This window comes from Fibroporia radiculosa (assembly GCF_000313525.1).
Source record: "Fibroporia radiculosa TFFH 294 genomic supercontigs, scaffold3773, whole genome shotgun sequence".
In the NCBI taxonomy this organism is placed as follows: Eukaryota; Fungi; Basidiomycota; class Agaricomycetes; order Polyporales; family Fibroporiaceae; genus Fibroporia; species Fibroporia radiculosa.
Genome location: NW_012133393.1, coordinates 135521 through 162046, shown reverse-complemented (window position 1 = coordinate 162046; position 26526 = coordinate 135521). Strand labels below are relative to the sequence as shown.

At 50.9% G+C, this 26526-nt stretch overlaps 8 protein-coding genes across 8 annotated transcripts; 5 read left to right on the top strand and 3 right to left on the bottom strand.

The window, feature by feature from the left end:
* Positions 1-454: 454 nt before the first annotated feature.
* Positions 455-1166, top strand: FIBRA_05106 (uncharacterized protein; the record flags this gene model as incomplete). Its single annotated transcript, XM_012326884.1, has 2 exons — positions 455-579; positions 635-1166. The coding sequence occupies 2 exons, from the start codon at positions 455-457 to the stop codon at positions 1164-1166; spliced, it is 657 nt and encodes a 218-aa protein (XP_012182274.1).
* A 456-nt stretch (positions 1167-1622) lies between these two features.
* On the top strand, positions 1623-6594 carry FIBRA_05105 (uncharacterized protein; the record flags this gene model as incomplete). The annotated part of the gene is made up of 10 exons (XM_012326883.1): positions 1623-1654; positions 1707-1963; positions 2015-2073; positions 2130-2322; positions 2374-2619; positions 2672-3578; positions 3634-4596; positions 4658-5742; positions 5800-6522; positions 6575-6594. The coding sequence occupies 10 exons, from the start codon at positions 1623-1625 to the stop codon at positions 6592-6594; spliced, it is 4485 nt and encodes a 1494-aa protein (XP_012182273.1).
* Positions 6595-6742: 148 nt separating this feature from the next.
* FIBRA_05104 (uncharacterized protein) lies at positions 6743-9067 on the bottom strand (the record flags this gene model as incomplete). Its single annotated transcript, XM_012326882.1, has 9 exons — positions 6743-6898; positions 6954-7105; positions 7156-7429; positions 7483-7712; positions 7775-7943; positions 7996-8589; positions 8643-8853; positions 8914-8922; positions 8985-9067. The coding sequence occupies 9 exons, from the start codon at positions 9065-9067 to the stop codon at positions 6743-6745; spliced, it is 1878 nt and encodes a 625-aa protein (XP_012182272.1).
* Positions 9068-10483: 1416 nt separating this feature from the next.
* On the top strand, positions 10484-12941 carry FIBRA_05103 (uncharacterized protein; the record flags this gene model as incomplete). The annotated part of the gene is made up of 3 exons (XM_012326881.1): positions 10484-10579; positions 10636-10823; positions 10874-12941. 3 exons carry the CDS (start codon positions 10484-10486, stop codon positions 12939-12941), a joined length of 2352 nt encoding a protein of 783 aa, XP_012182271.1.
* Positions 12942-14662: 1721 nt separating this feature from the next.
* FIBRA_05102 (uncharacterized protein) lies at positions 14663-15100 on the bottom strand (the record flags this gene model as incomplete). The annotated part of the gene is made up of 2 exons (XM_012326880.1): positions 14663-14691; positions 14755-15100. 2 exons carry the CDS (start codon positions 15098-15100, stop codon positions 14663-14665), a joined length of 375 nt encoding a protein of 124 aa, XP_012182270.1.
* Positions 15101-15428: 328 nt separating this feature from the next.
* Positions 15429-16738, top strand: FIBRA_05101 (uncharacterized protein; the record flags this gene model as incomplete). Its single annotated transcript, XM_012326879.1, has 4 exons — positions 15429-15559; positions 15627-15795; positions 15848-15949; positions 16313-16738. 4 exons carry the CDS (start codon positions 15429-15431, stop codon positions 16736-16738), a joined length of 828 nt encoding a protein of 275 aa, XP_012182269.1.
* Positions 16739-19025: 2287 nt separating this feature from the next.
* On the bottom strand, positions 19026-20819 carry FIBRA_05100 (uncharacterized protein; the record flags this gene model as incomplete). The annotated part of the gene is made up of 2 exons (XM_012326878.1): positions 19026-20489; positions 20550-20819. The coding sequence occupies 2 exons, from the start codon at positions 20817-20819 to the stop codon at positions 19026-19028; spliced, it is 1734 nt and encodes a 577-aa protein (XP_012182268.1).
* Positions 20820-23218: 2399 nt separating this feature from the next.
* Positions 23219-26446, top strand: FIBRA_05099 (uncharacterized protein; the record flags this gene model as incomplete). The annotated part of the gene is made up of 7 exons (XM_012326877.1): positions 23219-23912; positions 23968-24596; positions 24659-24928; positions 24982-25083; positions 25139-25337; positions 25388-25773; positions 25826-26446. The coding sequence occupies 7 exons, from the start codon at positions 23219-23221 to the stop codon at positions 26444-26446; spliced, it is 2901 nt and encodes a 966-aa protein (XP_012182267.1).
* Between the last annotated feature and the right edge of the window lie 80 nt (positions 26447-26526).

Below are 26526 nucleotides of genomic sequence, written 5' to 3'. Positions count from 1 at the left end.
AGGAAACTGGTACGTATCAATACCTACCATTCAGTATCCGGCCTTTCCCGCCCGTAGCTGACGTTTCTGATCCATATGTTTACAGATATTCACTTGTACACCTCACAGGATCCTTGTGTAGTTCATATACTGCTGGTGTACAGCCAGCATGTGATAGTGGCCTGTTGTAAACTCTCGGCGCATGTATACTGGTAACGTACCCTTAAATAAAGCGCGGTCAGTCTTCATTTTATTTCAGTACCCCGCGCGTGAATACAGTGTTGCCGAAATGGCTGGAATCTAGGTCCAGTACACCATCCAGACTTTTACTTCGATGATGGAAATCTCGTAATCCTAGTAAGTTTCCCTCTAGCATGTAAGCACACGTAGCACTAAATAGTGTGTGACCTAGGCTGAGAACACATTGTTCAGAGTATTTCGATCAACTTTTAGCAGACACTCGCCTCTCTTCAAGATGCTCTTCACTATTCCACAGCCTGCAGGAAAGGCTGCCGAGGGCTCAGCAGATGAAAACCCTCTACATCTTTTGGGCCTTTCGTGCGTGGATATCGAGCGGTTTTTAGGAACCTTGTATCCGTCGTACGTCTCTTCTCCTCGGACACCTTGGGGTCAGTCCATGATACCCTAACGGCAGCGTATACGGGACGTACAAGGCACATACAATCGACGAATGGACATCGATTTTAAACTTGTCTACAATGTGGGACTTCAGTGACGTTCGCAAGCTGGCCATTCGGAAATTGCAGGCACTAAGCATGGACCCGGTCGACAAGATCATCCTCTCGCGTAAATATCGCATACATGGGGAATGGACGATCGGTGCCTACACGACGTTGTGCGAACGACGAGAGCCATTGACAATCCCCGAGGCGAGCCGGCTTGGTTTGGAGACTGCCATCCGCATTGCGCAGATTCGTGAGCAGATCCGGTCCTGTAGCACCAGAACTCGAGGGCCGTACCAGCTGCTCTCTGCTTCGGCGATTAGGCGGGGCCCACCGGATAAGAGACCATCACCTCGCATCTCTCGCCCCCGCTGGGAGTTTGGAAAAGGTCCTGCCGAACATACTTCTAACCGCTCTGGTACTCCCAATACTGGCAAGGCGCTTACAAATGTCCCTGGCACCACCCGCCTCGTCGCGGATGTTTTCGGCTTGAAGCTAACCTAGGTCGTGAAGATTGTTTACGCAGTCATCGATATTAATACGCGGCCCTTGATCACATACAAAGGCCTATGTTGCGTGGCGGTGCTTTATACTAAACGACGTCTGCATACTACCATATATGATGTGTCTCTTTCGAGGGTGTCGAATTTCGTATTACTTGACTCGATACAAATCTCTTAATTGTCTATTTTTTGTGTAGCATCTGTGCGCAGATCTTTCTGCTGCCTCGTCTCAAAACCGTAGTATATCCTATAACAGCCTGAGACCCTGTGCATCTTGCCTGCAGCCACTGCATCGCACTCACGCGCTTGACTCTGATATAAGCGCCGACCCGTACGCTAGCACTCAGGCTGATTTCCGAGTATTGCTAATGCTTGATCTGACGCTTACCATGCACCGCTTATGTGGCCATGGGCGACACACGGTCACGAATAATGAGCGCTGCACAGCTCGTCAAAGATGGACAGTCCCACCACTGAGGCTGGCGCGGGGTAAGTAACGTCGCGACTTTCTGGCTCGGAATATAACTTACAAGTCATGCAGGAAAACGCCTTTCCAGCGAGCATGGGAGGAATATGTTGCTCATTTGCCTCCCAAAAAGAAGCAACGTCGGTTCCTCATGAACTGTGCTCGTGCAATCCAGGAGAATTCGGATAGCTCACCCGCTTCGGCCGTCAACGAGGCGATCATAACTGCAGAGAAGAAGCATTCTATGCAGGCGTCGAGGCGTATCATTCGCAAATACGTAGATCCTGTGATAGCCGTCCTAAATGATTTCGATGCTATCATAAGTAATTTAGGTGGGCAGATTTAAATTGTATTTTGCCCTCTATTTGATAGGACTTTACTAGTTTCGGCGGATCCAATGCCTACAGCGATCATCTGGGGAGCTTTAAAGGTGATAATCGATGTAGGTGCTCTTTGGGAAAATTGTAGCAAGTGAAATCGGTTAAATGAAGTTACCAGGGGCTTTCCAGGTTTTCCAACCTCTTCGAAACAATTAAGAATGAGCTACGATCGTTAAGAGATCACTTAGAGCTAATTACTGACCACGAAAACTTATACGGCAAGGATGAGAAGATGCAAAATCTTCTCTGTCGTTCATATGTTAACATCATACGGTTCTGGCATAGAGTTGACAAAGAATGCGACAATTGCGGTTCGCCAGTATCCCCTATCGTCTCTTTTGTGTGCTGATGTTGCTCCATAGGCTTCGCTCTTTTGAAAACGGTTGCATCTTTTAGCACAAAGAAGCTTGAGTCCATTCTTGCCGATATGCAGCATGATGCTCAGGAGATTGGCAAGCGTGCCGGGACTCTACAAGCGATCGAGTTGAGAGGGGAGCATGAGGAGGCCGCTATTGCCCGACGGGAAGCTGCAGATGAGATGCGTAGAGCAGAGGAAGAACGCAGAGACCAACGTCTATTCCGCGAAGAACGGCGACGAGAAGCGCCTAGTAAGTGTACACTGGGAATCCATTATGCCTGTATTTCATCTTGGCCATCCAGATGAACGATTCAACAATCTTTGCTCAAAACTTTCGTCTCTGGATACGAATGCCCCGAATTTCCTGCGGCGGGACAAATTCCTGAAGAACCATATTCCTGGTACTTGTCAATGGTTGCTCGAACATCCTGACTTCGTCGCGTGGACAGGAGAAGCTTCTCCCCCGGTCTTGTGGCTTCACGGTCCACCAGGATCAGGGAAGTCTACCCTGTGTTCGACTGTCAGCTCCAGGTTGGACACGGTAGCGTTCCATTTCTGTGACTTCGCTCAGCAGTACAAGCCATACGAGATACTGCGAATGCTTGCGCTCCAATTACTATGTAAATACTGGACAGACATGCACGACGTCCCGCCGGAGCTGTGCGATGTGGCACAATCGAGTCCATCCGTTCTCGCGAATGTTCAGAACATCATCCGCGTCCTCATCAAGAACCAAGAGAGGGTGTATTTTTTACTCGACGGTCTCGACGAAGAAACTACTGGAGAGCGATGGCGCGATATCGCGGATGTACTCCACTTTCTAATCCAACTTACGAACGACTTTCCCAGCAAGGTTCGCTTATGGTGCAGCAGCCAGCCCCGTACACTTATAAAAAGGGAGCTTGACGGATACCCTACTATCGATATCAGTATCCATGTGAAACAGGATATAGCTTTCTTCCTATCGAAAGCCATACCCGAGGCAGAGGAGCTAGAACCACTTGACCAGGAGAGGTTCTTACGCAGCTTGCACCAACGAGCGGAATGCAGCTTCCTCTGGGCGAGCTTGATGATAAGCGAGCTTCAAAATTCTCCGACAAGTTTAAGAGAAATGAAGCAATTTGTGGATAGAGGACTTCCGTCGACTTTGCTTGACTACTACACGTTATTCTTTAAGCGTCTCAAGAAGACTCTACGTCCGCTTGCTTGGTATGCATTTGTGACGTTCGCTTTTTTTAAGTTTGTTCACTGCGATATTTTACAGCAAGTTATTCGCCTTGATTGTGTTCGCTCGTCGACCGCTACGATTTTCCGAATTGCAGGAGGCGATATGGTGCTTGAAAAGCAACTCTACCGGGTACTTGAATCCTGAGGACAAACCTTTCCTCAAGCAGTTGCATGAAGTCGCCCAACCTCTGATTGAAATGACGAAAGTCGAAGGGCCCCAGATCGGTGACGCGCAGGAAGACTACACTTGTCGTCTTTTTCATTCAACTCTTCGAGACTTTCTCGTTGAGCATCCGGATGTCCTTGTGGAAGTTGGAGATCCGGGGAGCGATTTGCGCATTAGTGCCGATATCGCTATGGACGCATGCCTGGTCTACTTGTGTCAGACTAAATATGCAAAATTACTGACCAGGGAGAATGGCCGCTGGGTGGATGCTGTCGGAAATCCTGTAGAAAATCAACATTTTCTCGTTTACGCGGCAAAGTATTGGGACAAACATCTCGACGACATCTCCGAGCTGCACAAGAAAGATGTCCTTCAACGTCTCAACTCCTTTATCACATCCTCTAACTTCCAAACCTGCATTCAGGTTCAGAGCCTATGGGTCGAGCTACAATTCTGCGTCTTTCGGGTCACTACCAGCGACGAGCGTTGTCGTTTCCTGCGACGTGTCTTCCCGTCATGGTTCTCCCGGGAAACAGAGATTGGTATCAAGCTTTGGCGTAATTATCGATGCTTCTTGCACGAGTGGAAATATTTTCTTGCGTGCGGGAATTGTCATAGAGCGAATCCAAGATGTGCCATTCTGCCTTACATGGGCCAATTAGACCGCATCTGGTTTGGAGCCCTTGGACAGTCCAACTTCCTGTCGCGATTGAACAGTCAATACTCTAGCTTTGTTTTTCAGGTAGATCAGGACGATGGACTTGAATCGAGTCTTGGACGCTTCTTTGATGGCATTGGAGAAGACGGGAGCGTAATTATGACACTGCGAGCGCGGTAAGTGGTCACTTGCATTTTGCTGCACGTAGAGCCACTGAATAGAGATCGAAATGGATAGAAAATCCCAGGGAGATTCCCTACAGTTTGTGTGCGACACATGGAGCTTGAGTTCCCGACAGCTTCCGGTGAGGAAGAGGACCCAAGAGATTCAATTGTCATCTGAACTTTGCGGCTGGCCTTTATATGTCGGCAAAACGATTCATTTACCCCTACAAACAGGCAAGGCTGCACCAGCGGCCTTTAGTTCCGATTGCAAGACGCTTCGCATAGGGACCCAGCTATTCGCTATAGATACAGCAGGGGATTTCGTCAGTCTCCCTCAGGTCGCCCTACACACGCAGAAGTCTTCTTACGTGGAAGAGTTTTGTCGTCGTGGGAAACATGTCGTCATTGCCTCGAGAACAAGGATGCGGACGAAGGATTTGTCCGTGGAGGACTCGGAGCCTGTTGCACCAATGGACACCAGCCATACCCCCAGCAGTGGTGGATCGACCGCAGTCGATGACGAAGGATCCGATTCCGACTCTGAATCATCAGATGGTCGTTCATCCACGACGTCTGAATCCGAAAGTGACGCAGAAGAATCGGATGACGATGGATACGAAAGTTGGAGTGACAGCAGCACCGTCTTTTCCGAGGATTTTGTGTTTGACGACGATATGATCACTCCATGGGCAGACCACTTTCGCGATATGGACTCAGACTCCAGCGACACCGATACTAGTGATACGGATGTTGCGTCCGATCATGAAGACGACATAGAGGTGAGCGATTCGGATCAAGGTGAGGTGCCAGGATCTGCATTCGGTTATGGAAAGGCACGCAACGAAGACGGTGATGATTGGGATGTTGCATACTTCTCGGACGAAGATGGCAATCAAATTTTCGTACCTAAACACACGGGCAGAAGTTCTCCTGGGGAATCACAGGCAACCTTAGCTATATTCGACACTGGGGCTTTCCCTCACACCAAACTATTCTGTCTGACACGACCCATCCGATGCAAGGTCTATGACTCGCCTCCTGCAATTCATCCAACTGTGCCACTTGTCGTTTGGCCACTCGGTGGCGGAGATGTACTTTTCGTTGACTTCTTGGATAAAACATACTTCGTGCGTAAATTGCGAGCATCGACCTCACACAGTATGTTGCATTCGTAACTCGAGTTTCATCCTGCTTCTAATCTGAGCTCGATCACAGCCCGGCACATCTTCATGAAGTGCCGGTTTTCCGCATGTGGCCGATTCTTGCATATTGCTGCTCTCGAAGGGCAACAACCAGTGCAGAAGAAAGGCACTCAGAACCGACAAGGGCTTGACATTGCTGTTCTGGTTTCCACCTATCGCCTCTCGAGTCGAAAAACGAGCCGTTCGCCCCCTACCCTCATTCACCGAGTCAGGGTCAAGCTAGGTAACAAGGAGTCCTTGTCTGTGACGAAACTACCATATACTGTGACTTGGGCGGCAAACGAGCTCTATATTTCATGCAGTGACAGATTGTTGCGAGTCCATCGTGTTCCGCTATTCAAATCAGCGATAGAAGATCAGGAGGATGAGGATGCTGTCCTGGTTCCGCGGAAGCCAATCTTCCTCCCTGAGACCGCAATGAATCGCCAAGTTCACTATTTTCCCAGCAGGAACGAGGGAAGTGATGAAGCCTCCAACGCACACGTCCTTATTGGCAGTGAAATCAGAAAGAAAGAGAGCCAACCTCTCGAACATGACGTAGAGTTTTCCACTATTGGGCGCACTTTTGTCGGGCTACAAGGGGAGTTCTCTCCTCCGATCGGGTGCTATTTGGACGATGAAAGTGATCTTGGGGGATGGGGCAAGTCGTATGACAGTACGGAGATTCCGGGCCAATTGGGCATAGGATGCTTGGACCGCAGATTGGAAAAATTCGATTTCGATGACGACTGTGATCGTGAGTGCCAATTATTCAAATATGATGCTTCTTGCTTCTTACATCCGCACAGTGGAACCTTACATTTACTGATAAACATTGGATGTCCTGAGGCAAAATTACGGTGATGAAGCTTTGGCATTAAACTCAGCTGGGTCTATTTGATGTTCATCACGACGTGTATTTTCCTGCCGCACGCACACACAAGGAATAACATATGTGACTCTGCTAGAGAAAGGTATTATATCAAGGTTCCAACGTCCTCGGTCATGCTCGTCTCTTCTCTTGCCTTGGTCCAGTCTCTCGCAACTTCAAGCACTGTATGTATGTGCTCCACAGAGAGGGGCGCATTCTGATCGAGCGCGATAGACTGTGCGGTGCTAATGGCATTCTTGATCTGTCCAATACCATGCTGCATGAGACATATTCATATGCGATAATCATAGATTTACCTGACGTCCATTCATCGTTTGTTTTGCAAGCTCGTCTATTTCCGCATCACTAATCCTGCCGGCACCTGAGGTCTTGGTTATGAAGATGCGCCAGATTTCCCTGCGCGAGGCTTCGTTGAGCTGAGGGTAGTGCACAGTGAAATGTATTCGGCCTGATACACGGAATCAGTACAATCCACTTTTTGGTACTTCCAAGACGTACTTTCGAACGCTTGATCGCACTGAGAGATCATGTTAGTTGTGAGGAACAGGATCCCCTGATAATATTCCAGCTGTCGTAAGAATATTGACACAAGTGCATTCCGCACGACATCGCCGCTGCTCCTTTTATAAAGGAACACATCTGCTTCGTCGAGAAGCAGGACGGCCTTCCATGTATGTGCGAGCTCCAGTATCTGAATAAGCGCCTTGTCAACAGACTCTGCATCCGTGCCTAGCTCACCGGCAGAGATGCAGTACAAGGGGCGTCTTGTGATCTGGCAAAAGGCGGAGATGAGGGCTGCGTAGGAGGGGGCAGTAATTATCGTACCTCTGCAACCGCTTCGGCAGTAAGTGTTTTTCCACACCCAGGCGAACCCGCTAGTAGACCTACGAGTCCCTTGCCCTTGCCCTGAACAACATCATCGAATTGTGAAGCACGGGATTCATGCTGCTTTACGAGTGCATGGATTAAGTCCTTCTGCTTAGGGCCAAGGACAAGCGACTTGAACGATTCATCAGACCATACAATGTCTTGGACGCGGTCCAATGCAAAGCCACCTGAACTCACACACGATAATTAATCATCAGTGGAAGCAAAAGAGGTTGGAGCTGTATCTCACCCCACTCCTTTACCCCAAAACAAAATCCGAGTACAATTGGAGTACAGATCATGAGCTGTTCGTCGGTGAGCTCCTCTCGGCTAACTCGCCTATATACAGTGAGATTGAATGTGCAGTTTGGTTGGAAAACGCGGAATCCGGCAGGGTCGATCATGACTCGTCCATATGTCTGTTCAGGGTCGGATACATGAGCTATAACATGAAATCGAGGTAAGACATACGTTGAATTTCTGGAATTGGATCTTGTCCTGCGGGGTGGTGATCTCACGCAGCGCCGGGCCAGATATCTCGCCGTATGTATGTTTCTGCATGCAAGCAAATTTGCGACCTCGCCGAATAGCACGCTCACGAAGGGCAGTGCTATCGCGAAAATACTTGAGCGGAAATACCGGTAGCTCATAGATCTTCCTTGAACCTCTGAATGCGTCTATCTCGATATGCTCCTGCGCGATCCCAAATGTGTTCCCATCGTCCACGATGACATCGCAAATGACATCAGCATAGACAGAGCGGTCTTCTCGTTGTCGTATCATGTAGTTCTGTGCTTTCAAGATCCGATGTTGCTCTGTATATTGGTGGTAGTTGTAGAGAGGTGTATTCGAACGGAAGAGTGCCCAAAGGAGATCGAACGTAATGGATTGATCGTCTACCAAACTCTTGAGATCTGCGAAGTTGCCTGCATGATCTTCGTATATGTACTGCAGAGCAACGTTAATATCCGAGATGAGGACCTCGTCTCGGACATCCTTTTCCTTCTCCTGTTGTAGCCTGTCCATGAGGCCTTCATAGGAAAAGAAAAGCAAGTGAGGGTCACACTACATTATGAGTGATATTGTCCCAACAGCTAGACAGAGATGTAAAGACTTACCGTTGGCTCGCTTCGCATGAGTTCTAGCCCATCAACATCTTTGTGGATGGAGATTAATACTTCACATAATAGTGGACTCTTGATATCAATTTCCGTCGATACATGTTGCCCTTTAGCATCAATAATTCGTCGAACGATGAGAACTGGTCTCTTATGATTGAGCTTCCTTGTTGGTTTGTTCGTCTTCCTGTAAACGGTGGAAAACGTTCGTCTAGAATATCAAGTCGAAAAACGTCAACCTAGTAGCGACTTGAATCATTGATCAACTCACTGATCAAAGCTTCCAATTCAAGAGTCGGCATTGAGTGACAATGTGATGCACAAAACCGACAATGTACCCACTATTCATCATAGCGTGCGATACGCGAGCGAGACGACTCGGGAATTTCGTGGTCTTTTTCCGTTGTCTGCTCAGGGGTAGCCATAGGATCTTGAGAGAAAATAGATTGGAAGTGGTTTCCACTTTATAAACTTGGTTGGGCGGTGAGTGAATAGCACCAACTTTCGGATACTTGTCGGATACCGCGATAGATAGGCGCTTCCGTGGCAGTGAACTGGCGACTAGACTAACGCATGAGCGGGTTGAAAACGGCGGATCCTGATTGATGATGATTTTGCAGGTTTTGTAGAACTGTTCACAGCTGTGCACATCGCTTTGAAGCAGTGTAACTGCTTGCGTTCCCCGTCGAGGACACTGGTTCGTCACACAGCATTCGAACTTCCACATTGATCCCGGGTACACAGAGTGAGTGCTTTGAATGTAGACTCCACCAGCCTGCAGGCGAATTAGCGGTATCACGGATCAATTTGAGATTCGGTTCCAGCACGACAGCAATGTGGATGACGTAATCATGAAGAGATATTTTTCGGAGGTCATATGCAAGTTCGAGAGACGAGTTGGCTAAACTATAGCTATTACTAGCTAGAAAACTTGAAGTGAAACTCTAGCCGGCTCGATGCACGATAGCCAGGTGTCAAACGGAGTAGCTGAGAAAGTAGCGTCTCCCAGATTTGACATTTGACCATGTACGTACAATGACATGTGGAATGTCTGGCCTGGTACCAATTTTGAACTGTCGAGCGGCTTCAGTTTGGGGACTGAAGAATGTGAGGTCCCATCTCTACCCTGGACATTCAAGGGGTAGGCACTGGAGGGAGATGTTGCTGCGAGAGTAGTGTGAGATGGGTACGTCCAGTCAATACCAGTTTGCAAACGCTGGGCGTGCAGTAGAGTAGAAACTCTTGTTACATTGCGGTGCCGGACTGACGGTACTTATCTTGATATCGGAATCTCGGCTCACCGAGGAAATAACCTAATGTCTGCGGGACTCTTCACGAGTAATGTGAACGCAGTAAGCCCTAGCCCACTTGTCTGATAGAGATACTTACCGCAGCCTTCGAAATCACCACGAAGCTAGCTTCGACATGTCAACCAGCCTAATTGAGCAGCGCCAATGCCTCACGCTCGCAGATCGAAAATTATGCATGCCGATGTCTTGACACATTTGTCAAGTCCGATGTGGTCAATGTATGTCAGAGCTACAGTCCACTACGAAGAGCCGCGAGTATACGACTAGCACTGTTGACCCCGCTCGGATTGACGACAAACAAACCTGTCTGTTGGCCAAATAACACCCCTATTGTGTACGTAATAATCGCAGAGTGCCGGTCTCCAGACCCGCAACGTGTCGCTGTTTTGCTCAATTGCATCTTCTTGGATCCCACCATGAGGACAACACGTGTAAGCAAATGTCCGACGGTAAAGAGGGCGGACTTCCACCCTCTAAAACCTTGGCGCAGCCCTTTCACGATCACGACTTCATTTCCTCCCCCTCCTCGCCATGGCCCACAGTTATCATCATTCTGTAGATACTCTTCTTGAAAAGGTTAAGCGTCATCCTCAATACTATCTGAACGGCGGGGACGCTCACTTCCTGGTGCGTATCGTGCGACGTCCCTGGTTCGCTGTCGTCTGCTCATCACGACGATCCAGGTGGAGAACCAGTTGTTTCGTGTACATCGTTACTTCTTTGAACGAGAGTCGGCATGGTTTCGTGAAAAATTCTCGGCGGCTGCACCTCCTGGCCAGGGTCCAAAGGGTGCTTCGGATGCGAGTCCCTTCACGCTCGACGACGTCCAAGCCGAGGACTTTGCGCGATTTCTTTGGGTGTTCTACAATCCGTAAGTGATATCGCTGCGGCACGTGGCTCTTATCATAACTTGGTTCGCAGAAAATATTCAATATACGACGCAACTGTAGATGACTGGTCCACTATCCTCAAGCTAGCCTTTGACTGGCGATTTGCTGAGGTCAAGAAGCTCTGCTGTCGTGAGCTGGAGAAGTTTGTGATTCCCGCTGTGCGGAAAATTGAGCTCTACCAGGCGTACGAGCTCGACAAGCGATTGTTGATTCCTTCGTACATTGCTATGACCGTACGACCAGAGCCGTTGTCCCTACAGGAGGGTCGTCACCTTGGCCTCGAGACTGTCCTTCTCATTGCGAGAGCTCGTGAGATGGCACGAGGGAAGCCAGAGGGAAGTGGACTGATCAGTCCTGGACCGGTCACGGTCGAGGATGAAGACATGCACAATGTTATCAAGGAGGTTTTTGGCCTCAGAGGTGGCCCTCCTTCCCCTTCCTTAACCCCCCGGGCAGACGTCACCAACGCATCTCCTTTCACCAGTCCTTCAAAGAGTGGCAAGATTCCGGCTTCTCATGAGCTCGCGATATCGCCTAGACGGCTCAGCTTCGCTGCTGCGTCGGTGGTCTCGTCTGAGACTGCTGTTAACGCGGTCCTTGGGCCCGAACTCTCGGCCACTGCACCCCCGCCTGCGTCTGCCACCACTCCCGCTGCTCCGCCCGCTTCGGTGTCGGCTTCAGCCTCGGCTGCTGATACAGAGAAGCAAAAGGATGCGGCGGTGGCGTCTGCTAAGTCTCCAGGTCAATCCGAGTCAATGTCTACTCGTCTTTCGTTGAGAACCCCACTGAAGTCCATATTTACAACGCAGGAACAGGCCCCGCACCATCAGGACCAACAGGGGCAAAGCCCAAAGACGACAAGGTCAAGGACTCCGGAGGAGCGAACGGTACCGCTAATAAGAACGCCAATAGTAACAAGATCGACAGGCTCGATACCGCAGCAGCAACCGCCAGCACCGCAGCTAGAAATGGGCCTCCAACCGGAGGACCAGCACCTGGCGCCAATGCCGATGCAGCCAACAGTCCCAAAGGAAACGTCAAAACAAAAGCGGGCGAGGGAGAAGGCGGCAAGACAGGCGAAGGAGAGGTTGGAAAAGGAGAGGGCGATGGAAAGACAGGGGAGACGCGACCAGAGACTCCCACTGGAGGGAAAAACAAACCCAAGAGGAATGGGAGATAGTAGTGGATCGCAAACGCCGGCACGTAGTATCAGTACAGGCGCATTGAACACTCCTACAGTCGATATCGCAAATCCTGTTGACGATGCGCTTGGTGCCGATGCTGGAACTGAGACGCACGAGACGAGTATGTCGCCAGACGGTGATGCCAGTACCAATGTAGAGACCAATACCAATGCCTTGGTGGATGGCCATGTCACGGAGAGCGGTGATGCAGCGCAGACGGCGGGAGTTGCCTCTGAGGAGAGCGAGCAGCCCAGTGCCGACGGCAAAAGCAACATAGCAGCGGCGGAGAACAATACGCGCGGCGCGTCTACCCCAGCCGATGCGCGCGTCGGAGCGGGAGGCGAGGCAGCGCCCGATGGGACCGAGGCTACGTGCCAGAACGAGGCTGATGGCTCGGGCACACGAGCCAGCGAGGCAGAGCTAGCCGACCCTCGTGCTGATGCGCATGCCGGCGTAGAAGGTACCGCCGGGAGCGCAGCAGGAGCAACCGGTACCGCCGTGTCGGACGGACAGCAGCCCGCTGGAGCCGGTGAGAACGAAGAGCAGCAGACCGGGATGGCGACAGAGACGCACGACTCGGAGACGCAGGCCGGCACAGGAGAAAATACGGGCAGTGGATGGAAGAGTTCCAGTTCGGTGGGCAGTAATGAATCCTGGGTCAGCGTTGATGCGCCGCCCGCAGGGGGTTCCCCAGTCTTGGTCCCGGTTGGCGATACGGAGCCAGTACAGAGCGAGGAAGGAGCACTAGAGGATACTGTCGCTGGGTATGATGCACAGACAGAAACAGCAGTGGCCAGCGGCGATGAGGAGACGCAAGACAACAACAAAGACAGCAATGTTGACCCCAATATCGAAGCTTGGGACTTTGATGATGATACCGAAACCGAAGCAACTGTAGGACTATTAATCTCGTAAATCTGTACTTGTACTTGTACTGGTGCTCGCGTTTTGTGTTTGTGTACCGTTTCTCGTGCTGTTTTCTAGTCTGGCTCTCTTGTTTCCGTACGCACCACTCAGATGTGTTTTGTATCAGCTTTGTTGAATACCCACTGTGCACCATGTAAACCAACATAATCTCATGTGTAGTATCGATCGGACATCACAGTAGGAGGATATCGGCAAAGGATCAGAGATGTTATGATACAGTCATAACATCTGAGTTCTCTGTGCAGCTGGTGCGTACTCGCTTTGTTTGTACAAATGGGTCACAGAAAGGAAGTAAAGCGCAGAGGTCATCCAAGTTTAGACAGTCAATATTCCATCTCACCAGTCCACCTTGCGCTTCTATTTGTGTAGACACCAAACGGGATGTCTGCGTCATATTCTAGAGGCGCAACGTCCAGGAATAATGCGCATAAAAACGGCTTTCAACGCTCACCTGAAAACAAGGCAAAGTTGACAGCCGAATGGGCTGGACCATGCGAGGTAAAACGCATAATGCCATAATGTAATCATAGGTTTCTTCTTTGTCGTCCAAAGTTCGTGATCTGGTGCCACACGAAACCTAGATCCGTTAAGTGTGTCAAATGTCAAAAATAATACGTGTCACGCATACTGACGGTTAGCACTGACCTTGCACGTCAGCTTTGTGTGCTACATAGACGAGAAGATTGGTGCCGGCGAGAAGAATACACACTTTCGGTGTTATACTATACTTGTCGGCCCCGAGCAGAACCATTGACATGGTTGAACGGTCAGGAGAAAGAGCGCACCCAGGTCCCACTCTGTATCAAAGAGCGTGGTGTATTTTACTGTTTCGTCCACCGCTACATAGCTTCTGTGGCCATTGAGACGGTGATTGTGCGCCAAAACAGTGGTTCACACATGCCCTGTCATATGACGGACGTGAGAGTGGCATGAGAATGTATGGCATGTTTTGATATATTCGACTGTTCAGTGGTGTTCGATACTGCATTTCGCGGCATCAGCGGTGTCAAATTACCCGCGGAGAACCTACCTGTACTCCACAGGAACAGTGTACAGATGACGAATACAGACAACGCATCGGAGCTCGATAGAACAGAAGAACTCAGCAATCCTAGATGTGTCTAGAGCTGCCTTCAGAGCGTTCCTCGGCGCCTGGATATGTCGGTTTGAATACAGAGCCAGGGAATGGTCCGCCAGAAACGGCTACTGGCTTGTGTGGAAACACCGTAGCGGAGCTCGATGGGTCCCATCTTCTCAGGTGGCGGAAGGGTGGTGGTAGGGAGTGTCGAAAGCCCGAGAGCTGAGTCAGGTGATCGATGAGAGCAGCAGTGCAATTGCAACGAAGGGGCGCGCATACAGGCAGCGTTACTAGTTGGTACACTGGATTGCTCACAGTTGCATTATTGTACGTAATCCTGACAAGCCGCACAAGTTGTATACTACAATGTCAAACCCGACCGTAAATTTCCAACATCAGAACTCAGATTCCTGCAGAGGTATATGACACTCACTTGGATTTATTTCACATCGGCACATTGTGAAACCTCATGGATGATCTAGTAGCTATATGCGTCTGAAACTCAACATTGACGTCATCTGTATCTCGGGGTAAGGACTCGGAGGTCTATTCGACGATACAGTCTCCTTCAAGAAAAGCATCCCAGACAGCGCTCTGTCTTACAGCGGCGAAGTGGCGATACTAAGATGGATCAGGAGGAAGCCTGCACCTCTTTCTGTACTGAAACCATCATAGCAAGGTCAGCGGTGTCAAGGAGACGGTGCAGCCAACGGTGCAACTGACCGCTCTCAAGCTCTCTTCGGTCCCACTCTGCGGCTTTTGCGCTTTCCACCTCGGATGCCTTCCGCCCGAGGAGCACCTCTCTCCACCCGATGGGATCCGTTTGCACTGGCTCCGCCTCCTCGACCAGCTGTCGCTGACTCTGGGCGAGCTTGAGGAGGCGGTTGAGCTCACGCTCGGGGATGATCTCGCCGGCGCGCATCTTGTGCGCAGTGCTGTCGAGAATGGAGATCTGGGCGGCGAGCTGTGCACGCTCGGCCTCGGCATCCTTGCGCTGCCGGAGGAGGTGCATGCTGATGGATGTTAGGGCGAGAGAATAGAGAACGTGCGGGAGGTATTGGAGCGACATCGTAATGCCAATGCCAAAATTTCGCGAAGACGACGGCTATCGAAGAAGGCGGGAAGCGACGTCGTGGCACGTCGAGACTGGTGGGGCGGAGGAGGGAGGGAGATGGCGATAGACACGTCGCGGACGGCCAAGGCGAGAATGAGGATGTTCTGACCGGGGATCGAACGCGGGGCTGGACGCCAGGAGACTATTTTTGCGGAGTCGGTTGTTTCCAGATGGAGGGTGCTTTCGAGCGGAAGCTTCTGACGAGCGAGACAGGGGCGGCGCGGCAAAGCTCCAGCCACTCCCAGCGCGCCCACAGGCGGGCACGAGATTCCATCTTCTCATCATGTCACTTCATATTTCTACCCCCCCCTTTCGCACGTCGACCCACAACCTCTCCCCCTCTTCCTCCCGTCGGTCTTCCAGTCTGGAGCACAAGTACTTTCGCTCTCAACCCATAGCGACCCACCATGGCTTGTGAGAGGACTGAGAGAATCGAGCAGGCAAGTTGATTGTCGCGTTGTGCCGTGGCGCAACTGACCAGCTCGCCTCTGTCGTCGCAGATTTTCCTGCGCGTAGAAGAGGAGAGCGAGCGACGGGCGCATGAACGTGCCGAAGTCGAGGCTCAGCAGTCGAATGTCGCGTCGCCAATGACTACGACGGTGGTCAGAGACAGGCGACGCGGTAGCGTGTCAGTCTCTCGTTTTGGTCAGGTATGTGCTCTGCTGTACTTTACTGTCACCCATCTTTACAATCATCCAACAGGGAGTGGAGAACACCATCGAGAACAAGCCAAATGACACTCTTTCCTCTGTGGCTTCATATGTCACCCGAAAACCGACGTTCTATCAGGCGGATTCCAATGTGGTACGTGTTTGCTCGCCCTCAATGCAAATATGTTTTCCATATATGCATATACTACTTGGAGTTGAAGCATGGCGTTGAAGTATACGTCGGACCAATGTCACGACCATTGGTTAATGTCTCTTTGGAAAAGAAAACGCGTCCAGTCGGACCTCTCGGATCACACCATAGTTTGCAATGGCTGAATCGCAGGCTTATGGTGCATTATATGCGCATACTATAGATTGAGAGTCTGACCGACTGTATGCGTTTTGTCCATCCTTGGTGGACAGTACATCGTTGATGGCAATCTCTAGGAGTTGTGGCGAGCATACGTGCTTCTTTGATTGTCATTTGCAGTTCCTTTCGCTGAATGCCCTTGTCTAGCATGGCAGCGCGGACTCGCTCGCGTCCGCGACCGATGGTGATTTGCCGCAACACGACCATACGATCGAGGAAGAGCAGGTCGTACAAATGGCTACGATCGCCGGCAAGCAGTCGCTCTCCAAGGCGTTCTCCCGCAAGCTGTCTCGCAGTCGCACACGGTCGCGCGACGTTCTGACTAGTAGCTTCGTCATCGGTGTTTCCGTTGAAGAGGCTACTGTCGAGACGGAGGCTGAGGAGGTGTACTCTGCCACTAGCGTCTCGTTCGCCCACGCCCACACACCAGGTGCCCTGCGTCCACAGCGCTCAAAGATGAGTATAGTCGACCGGAGCGAGCGCGCGGGATGGATGGACAAGGCGCGCGATTTGACCCAGAAGTTCCGGCGGCGTAGCGCCGCAGCCCTCACACAACAGGAGGCGGGCCGGTGACCACCGTGCACCGTGCAAGTGCAAGTTATCGTTATGTCAATCCTCTGGCCACCCCCCTCTCACGTCCTCATTGTCTTTGCGTATTTCGCTTTGCATTTTGCATTCATCCCTTCCTTCTCGTGCATGTCGTCCACTCATCTGCTTCATAGAAACCTGTATTACCACATCCTCATCCGATTTTCTCGTGCTCGTCGAATTCAATCGTGTCTTCCTGTTCATACATACGCACTTTACCTCAACACAGCCATCCCAGCTTCGTGCACACCATTGCAACCCATGAGTACTGAGGCGATCAAAAATGACATGCGGGTTAATGGATCCGACTCTAGTTCTGCTTTGAGCCTGTGGCTGCGAAAGACTTGTCGTGATCACTCCGCGCCCTATCGAGAGCCGAGTCTCATGGTGTACTGGTTTAGACAGGTGAAAATGCAGACATTTTACATTACATCTTAGCAGCTGCTAACACCCCTTAGACAAGTATACATCTTATACTGGCCCAAGACGGCCATCCTGATGCCAATGTGACTCCCAGCCTACGTCTCCAGTATGTGTCACTAGTATAACTCATCAGATTTGTCTGACCCGTAAAACGCCACGAGCATACCTAGGGATGACAACAGCAATGTGCGAATGTCTGTTTACTTGCTCTTGGGAGGCTCAGCACAGCCGCATGCGGGCCAGTTGCAGGAGCCGCCGTTAGCCTCGGTCTTAGCGCACTTCGCGGTGTCCTGCCATGAATATGTATGAGTGACAAATTCTCAAGACCACTGTACATATCCCGGTGTGTGTACTCACAGACATTGTGATTTGAGTAGCTTGGAGTGTGGTGAGTAGCTGAAGATTGGCCCATGGACAGGTCGTTCTCTTATATCCCCCAGATGTACAGGGAGAGCCCACCAAGGACGCATGCAGGTATAACGCGCACGGCTCTATTGGTTGGACGTACCACGAATCACGACATGCGGAATGTAAGTGCAGCTCCTTCGATGCGGATCTGACAGACAGCTCTTCGTCAATTGGCCGCTTGAGCCGGACAAAATGTGTATTCATCGTTCCGTTGTTCCTTATCCATCAGACCCCGTATACCAAGACCGCTATCCACCATATCCTGCCGGAGAACAGATTCAACACCCGGAGTCCTTTGCCCTCCGCTAGATAACTACGTCCGTGATCAAGCCAAGTATTAGTGACTTGGGAACGTCTAGATCTGTGCACAGCCGGCTTTCCTTGCCGCCCATTTTGACTGCAGTTAGGTGCTCGCATATCGATCGCGAGGGCACCTGCACGGCCACAGAAATGAGCACGACTATTCGCATTGGATATTGGCATTCAGAGCGCAAGAAAATATAAAGCACGGGCCTCGGGCGTATGCGCCGGTCTTGAAGATAGATGGTGAAGTTCGGAAAGCATTGATTAATGAATCATAGAGAACCAGATGGAGACCACTTCGTCCGATTCAAGTAGCCAATTAGCAAGAAGAAATCTGTAATTCCTACGTCGAACGAAATGCACTTGCATCTCCGTACGTTTTGATTTGCTACGAGCTCGACCAATAGAGCCGTGTGTTATACGTCCAAATTATGGTGCTTCCTACCTATCTGGTATATAAGGAGGACCTTGCGGTCTTCAGTTCCTCACTCAATCCAAACTATCCAAACTACAATGTCTGTGAGTACACGCCTTGACAGAATCACTACAAGCACTCGTCACTCACGCATACTCGTGACAGGATACAGCAAAGTGCGCTAAGACCGAGGCTAACGGTGGCTCCTGCAACTGGCCCGCATGCGGCTGTGCTGAGCCCCCCAAGAGCAAATAGACGTTCAATTTCGTAGCACTGACGAGGTCCCTAGGTATGTCAACTTTATGGCTAGCCGTCGATGGGCCAGAGGAATCTGACAAAAATCCTATATCAGCGACACTCGAGGCGGAAGTCAAGCGGAGATCTTGTTTGTGTCGAGAATTCACTTAATCAGGGCTGAACGGGACGTTGATGGTGTTACGTAGTCGCTCAAATCCATGATTTGAATTTGATCAATGCGTCTGAACGTGAGCTGGTACTGTTGAGAAACTGTCGAACAACAGAAGGCCGTAAGGAATCAATCGACTCGTCCGCGCCTTTCCGCACATTGCCTTTGTGAGGAACGCGCTTGGTTCCATGGTTGTGAGATTATATTAACGCAGGGCCAACGTCCTGTCAGATCGCCCTATCAAGGTGTAATAACTTATTTGCAGCTTTAGACCCCATCTTCCGCCCTCGTATAGCCACGCCCCTTCATCTACCATCTTATGACCTCAGTCTAGATACCATGCATGTCGCGAGTCCACGAGGAATGGGACACATATTATCATGCTTGCTAACAACGTACTCTCTATCAGGACACAGCATAACAATCTTGTTCCGGATTGCCGTCCAGCAAGCCTGCGCCGTGTCGCTGCTATCAGGCCCCTTGAGCCGTGGCAGCTGCCAGAGCGGCCGAGTCGATTTGATGCATGTGAGTTCAGGAAGTAGGGCCGCAAAGCAGCGCGCGGTAGTATCAAGTGCACCTTCATCCTCCGTAACAATTGCGGAATCCATGAGGTCGATGGCCGTAATGTGGTGGCTCTGCGGGAGCTCATCGCGCTCTGGATCCAGGCAATTCCGCGAGATATCTATCGGGAGGGCGAGCTCCCGCATTTGCGGACACGTCTTGATGAGTCTCGCAAGACCGTAGGTCGTCACACGCGACCTCTGATCCCATCCAAGAGTGACCCCGATCTTCAGGCTTTGTAGGGCAGGCCAGCTATCCGCCATTCGATGAACTATCGAGTCCCCCAGGTCATATCGACAGATGAACGAGAGCCATAAATGGGTGAGACCGGTGAAGGAGAGAAGAGGGGCCAGTTCGGAATCTTCAAATACGTCTTGTTCACGGAGGAGCTGAATAGGAGCGGGATTGGTTCGTAAGCCAACAAGACGAAGCTTCCGCAAAGTCGAGCGATGCATACGCAAGCTCGACAGGAGCTTGCTGCGCATAGCAGATGATGACGTGCCTACGACTTCAAGACTGATGTCTTGTAAAACACCTGGATTCATTTTCTCGAGTAAGGCAGCGCACGAGGAAATATCTGCCCCACAACGGTTGCGAGACTGGCCTAGAGCAATGGTGCGGAGGGAAGGGAAAAGAGGCTGGTCTCGAATCATTAGGAGGGGAGCCAGGTCATCGTTGGAATTTGCGACGAAGTGAAATTCAACTAGTGAAGGCATGAGAGCTATGCGAACAAGATCGTTTGTAGAAAGTTTCAGGTCGACGCGGACGACACGGAGGTTGCTGCATGAGCCAAAAATGTCCCAAGCCGAACAGGGCTCCACTGGCGTCCGAATCATTTGATTGTGGATAAAGAAACATTGTAGCCTTGGCAGAATACCCAATGCGAATTTCAAATCATCTGGAGGAGACACGTAGGCTTGATGTGCTCGCTGAAGTACTGAGAGGGTGAGGTTTAATAACTCGAGTTGTTGCCCGACAAAAAGAGGGGCAAGACCAGTATTTCCTATACCAGACCATGTGAAATGACGCAGTTGAGAAAATAGCAGCGGTATTTTTCGTCCAGTGAAAAGATAATGAAAGCCTTGGACTGGGGATGGTTCGTAAGAATTCTCTGGTGGCCGATTGTGAATACGACTCGATTGGAATTCAAGCACTCGGACCTTGCCCGCGTAGTAATCGAAGCGCCCCCAATCCGCAATGGAAAGTGGTCGCGTAATGTGCTGTCATGCAACCGTCAGTATTGCAGTTCATGTAGGACAATCAAGGATGACTACGCGTACCACATCAGCCCGTTTTTCGGACCACGCGTCCGCAGGCAGGGTCCGGAGCACCCGATCTATACCCTTCTGAGAATGCCAGAGGCGATTGAGAGCGGCATCGGTAAATGATCTGCAGGTGAGTGCAAGAGCCAGAACTGTAGCCTTATCGAAGCCTCGTAGTTGTGTTCGCTGCACGGAGATTCCTTCTGCAGCATCGTACGTGGGTCGGCTTTCATACGCGTAGTCAACAATGACCGCAAGAATTTCGTCTATTTCGAGACAATGATGCATTCGGAGAGATGTCTTGTTACCAATCAACATCAGTCAGGATAAGGAAGTGAACTGGTATAGATGACTGACTCACCGTCCTGGACCAAAATTCGCAGCTTCTTGGCAAAAAATCCTGAGTAGGATGGAGACTCCATTAATAACTAGCACGGCTCATTTATGCGTATCATCTTTTGCGGTGCACAGCCGCTTCGGGCCAATCATGAATGCAGTGGAGAACTGTTCATCAACATCTATCAAGGGTAAGACACAGGCAACTCGATACGGAAAGTCATTCAGAAGAGTGAAAATGCTATACTCTTGTTTTTCACCTATGCTCCTCAACTAGATCCAATATGTATTCCAGGATTATTGTATCCAACTGCCAGCCCTCCAAGATTGATATGCTGCCCAGAGAAATACCAAGGAGCAGAATTGGAGCACGACGGCAACTGGTCTTGGTATACGTACTTGCCAAGAGTTTCGTACTCATCGTCCCGGGTAGATAGTTCAACGCTGCTCACACTGGCTAAACTACCAGATGGCGCTGGCCCATCATCCTGGGGCCATTCGCTCCACTTAATTTCCTGGGGCACCACCACCAGCAAACCAAATTTGAGATTACTGTCAGATACACTGGCCTGCTGCTGGGCGGCAGTGACCGCCTGAGACCGTACACGACGCTGAAGACACTAGAGCCGAGCGAGAGTCATGTCGTAGAACAAGTTTGGGTCTGAGGCCTACATGAGCCAGCTGTGGCAGTACGGAAGCAGGGTGGATGCACCAGGGATCATCTCATGCCAAGCATCATCATAAGTTATACCAGCGTGTTTAGCGCCCAACCAGGGTTCACTGCATCCACGTTTTGCACTCACTTCCTCTTGCTCACATATGGGCACAAAACCGGTGTAAGACCGTCTCATACATTCATCATCCCTCATCCATCTCATACAAATAATCCATCCCATACGTCTTTGGCACTTGTATCACAAACGCTATATCTTTTGGTGGCCGCAATATATGTGCTTGACAATTAAACTACAGCTCGTCATACCCCGTACGCCATGCATGCTACAGTGTATCTTCACTATTGATAATGATTCAATTTAGTTGACGTTGATGCTGCTCACGTCTCTAAGAGGTCCATCCCCGCAGGCAATCACCGGCATCGAAGTACAGCTCATCATGCATCAACGTTCAACGTTCAGTCCATGCTCAGCGCTCAACCCCCCATTCTTGATATGTTGTTGGCCGCTTCAAGTTCCATTTCGCTCATGTAGCGGTTGTCCCATATCATTCTTCAGATATACATCTTTCATGACGCAATTACAGTGCGATTCGAATGTATCGCATATATTCTCAACATATGCCACTGTGTCCCAATGTAGATCAAAACCTCTGCGCCCCTTCGAGTGCACATTCGTCAGGTCTGCTTAGCTCGACGACCGACTGGATGAGAATATACCTTAGGACGATAGCAGCAAGCTTTCGGATGCAACTTTTACTTGTTCTTTGGTGGCTCGGCGCAGCCGCATGCGGGCCAGTTGCAGCTTCCGCCATTAGCTTCGGTCTTAGCGCACTTCGCGGTGTCCTGCCAGTGAATGTATGAGTCAGTAACGAATTTCTACTAACCACCAGCAGATTTAGAGCAGCACTCACAGACATTGTACTATGAGTGATTGGAGCGTAGTTGAGTAACTGATGACTGGTGCACAGGCAAGTCCTCCTTTTATATGAGATAGGTAAGCTCAGGCGAGCTCAATACGAATCAATCCAGATATAACATACGCGGCTCTATTGGCCGAGCCCATTACGAATCAGAAGCATTGGAATACAAGTGAAGCCTCTCTAGGGTGGGTCTGACAAGTTGTTCTTTGCTAATTGGTTGTGTCGCCCAGGCGAAACAAATCCTCATGCCCACCCGCATTGATCTACACCCCATCGTCTGCCTTGCCGCGCGGCGGGCAACCCGGGTCGGTTTGAGGCAGGGCTTCTTTCGCTCGACTGGCCGCACTTCTGGACGCTAACGTAGCTTTACCGATGCACCATGGGTTGTGCTTGGCCTCGGGACAGGCTTCGTGGTGAAGTTACCGGACCAAGTTGGAATCGTCAGTGTACCATAAAACGATTACTCTACGCATGTGCGCGCGCACGCTCGGCTATCGCTATTCGTAGCTATCGTCCACGTTACTCATACACTTGTCGACAAGTTTGCTTCACGAGGTTCTGCTTGAATTTCGCTACAATGCCGCGGATCTCTTCAGCCAATCAGAAGGTGTTTAGTGTCCACTTTTGGTCACGTGAAACAATATCAGTACTGCCGCGTATGTAGACGCGCTACAGCAACCGTATACCTCGAGTTACAATTCCCTACATCCTCACATCTGTGTGCTGCTCGGAATATCCTGCATTCTAGACAAAGAATGCGGGCATTCTGCTCACTTCTGCTGCTGGCCGCTGTGCCAGCAGTATTGGCGGTCAAGACCCAAGACTTCAAGACATGCTCGCAGTCTGCATTCTGCCGCAGAGGTCGTGGATTGTCGGCTAGAGCGCAAGAGGCTTCATCGTCGTGGGTTTCTCCGTATTCCGTAGATGCGTCTACTATCTCAATCGCGCCCAACTTGGCGTCGTTCACCGCTGCGGTCAAGTCATCACTGTACCCTGACATCAAGTTTGGACTAGACGTACGGATACATGATGACGGCGTGGTGCGGGTGCGCATGGACGAAGTCGATGGACTGCGCAAGCGCTACGATGGTGCTGCATCCTGGGCACTTGTAGCTGAGCCCGAGCTCAGTAGTAAGATCCGCTGGTCCGTTGGCAAGGCGGATGTGCGCGCCAAGTACGGGGACAAGAAGGACGTCGAAGTCGTCGTCGCGTTTAACCCATTGCGAGTGACACTACTCCAGGGAGGAAAAGAGCAGGTAGTACTTAATGGGAAGGGGCTCTTGCATATGGAACACTTCCGGGCGAAAGAGAACAGCCCCAAGGAGGAGCCTGCGGGTGAGAGTGAGCAGGTAGTGATGCAAGTCAACAATAGGGCGTGGTTCGAGGGCGATAGTGAGGATGAATATTGGGAGGAGAAGTTCGGCTCGTGGACGGACAGCAAGCCAAAAGGTTCGTACCATGTATGGGTCATATGGTATACGTCGCCGCTAACATAACAGAGCAGGTCCCGAATCGCTCTCCCTTGATATCTCATTCCCGAACCACGGACATGTCTATGGTATCCCTCAGCATGCGACGCGTCTCTCATTGCCGACCACAACAGGCGAGAATGCTTACTACTCCGAGCCATACCGTCTGTATAACGCAGATGTGTTTGAGTATCTTGCCGATTCGCCGATGTCACTGTATGGCTCCATCCCGGTCATGCATGCGCACTCGGCCGGATCGACTGTCGCGATCTTCAATGCCGTTGGGTCAGAAACATGGATTGATGTCGCGCATCCCTCGCCCAAGTCCACCGAGACGCACTGGATCTCCGAATCCGGTATTCTAGACGTTTTCATCATGCCGGGGCCGACGCCTGCAGACATCTTTGCACAGTACACCAGACTCACAGGCACACCTGCGTTGCCGGCGCATTGGGCACTTGGATACCACCAGTGCAGATGGAACTACATCAGTTCTAATGATGTGCGTGACGTGCAGAAGCGCTTCGATATGGAGGACATGCCCGTCGATGTATTTTGGCTGGACATTGAGTATGCCGAAGAGCACAAGTACTTCATTTGGGATAAAAAGAACTTCCCGGACCCAGTAGACATGATGCACGATGTGGAAGATATTGGCCGCAAGGTTCGTCAAATCGTTTGTCGCCGTTTCATTTGTCATAAATCATGTGTTCTTTGCAATTGCAGATGGTTGTTATTATTGATCCGCATTTGAAGCGCACGGACAACTATCCTGTATATCAGGAAGCAAACGAACGCGGTCTACTCGTAAAGTCAGCGGATGGAGAGAAGGATTATGAAGGGTGGTGCTGGAGCGGTAGCAGCGCCTGGATTGACTTTTTCAACCCGAATAGCTGGGACTGGTGGAAGACTCTGTTCAAGACGTTGCCTCAAGGCGACAGGTGGTCTTGGACGGACAGTACAATAGACACGTACATCTGGAACGATATGAATGAAGTAAGGAAACTACTGCATCTGATTTTTGTGCGAGGGCTGACAGTTCGTACAAGCCATCGGTGTTCAACGGACCAGAAATTAGTATGCCCCGCGACAATGTTCACCACGGGGGTTGGGAACACCGCGATATCCACAATATCAATGGGATGCTTTTGGTCAGCATATTTATTTAATGTATTTGTATGCCCTTCCTAACACCCCTCAATATAGCACAATTTAACGTCTCAGGCGGTCATGACTCGCACCGACCCACCGAGGAGACCATTCGTTCTGACACGCTCTTTCTATGCCGGTTCCCAGCGCTTTGGCGCAATGTGGACGGGTGATAATCTGGGTACGTGGGAGCATATGGCCGCTGGCGTCCGCATGGTGCTCGCGAACAACATTGGAGGCTTCAGTTTTGCAGGATGTAAGTCCTGGGAGTCGAAGGATGACTGTTTACTTACCAAATTCACTCAGCCGACGTTGGCGGTTTCTTCGGGAACCCCGATTCAGAGATGTTGGTGCGATGGTACCAAGTCGGCATCTTCTCGCCGTTCTTCCGTGCGCACGCCCACATCGACACCAAGAGGCGTGAGCCATATCTCTTGGACGAGCCATACAAGAGCATCATCCGGAATGTCTTGCGTATGCGCTACAGTATGTTGCCGGTGTGGTACACAGCCTTCCGCGAGACGAGTGTGACCGGCTTGCCGGTCTTGCGACCCCATTACGTCGCCTTCCCCCATGACGAGGCAGGTTTCGCGATAGACGACCAATTCTTTGTGGGCAGCTCCGGGCTGCTGGTCAAGCCTATTGTCGAAAAGGGTGCGACGCACACCACCGTGTATCTTCCGGAAGATCAGGTATGTTGATGCTAGGCGACCGGTTGACCGCGTAGTAACTTGCAACCCTTAGGTTTATTACGACTATTTCACGCATGATGTGCACCGCGGAGCATCGAAGGGAAAGAGCGTTACCATCCAGGCCGACCTGCACAAGACACCTCTTCTCATTCGCGGAGGATCCATCGTACCTACACGCGAGCGCCCAAGGCGATCATCTCCGCTTATGAAGTACGACCCATTCACCTTGCGCATTGCCCTGAGCAATCAGGACGTGGCGCATGGAGAGCTGTACCTCGACGACGGCGAAACGTACTCTCACCGCGATGGCCACTTCGTGTGGCGGGAATTTATTGCTGAGAAGACGGAGAAGAAATCCAAGGCTGTGCGCATCAGCAGCCGGAATCTGGCTGCGCAAAAACCGGGAGAGGCGGTCGATGGTGTAGCGCTGACAAAATACGACGGCTCTAACGACTTCGCAAAGAGCATGGCCGATGTGCGAGTGGAGAGGGTTGTGATTTTTGGCGCAGCTACGAAACCGGCCAGTGTGAAGATGGGTGACTCGGAGCTTCAGTGGGAGTACACGCAAGGAGTGGCAGCGTCCGACAAAAGAGAAGGCATGGCTAGCGTGCTGGTCATCAAGGATCCCGGCGTCAGCATTACAAGCGACTGGGAAATCGTGGTCCAGGCTTGAGTGGCAGCCTATGTATATATTTCTCTGACGATGCCTACGTAGATCTATTATCTATTGTCCATGTCTGGCAGCCCATTGTG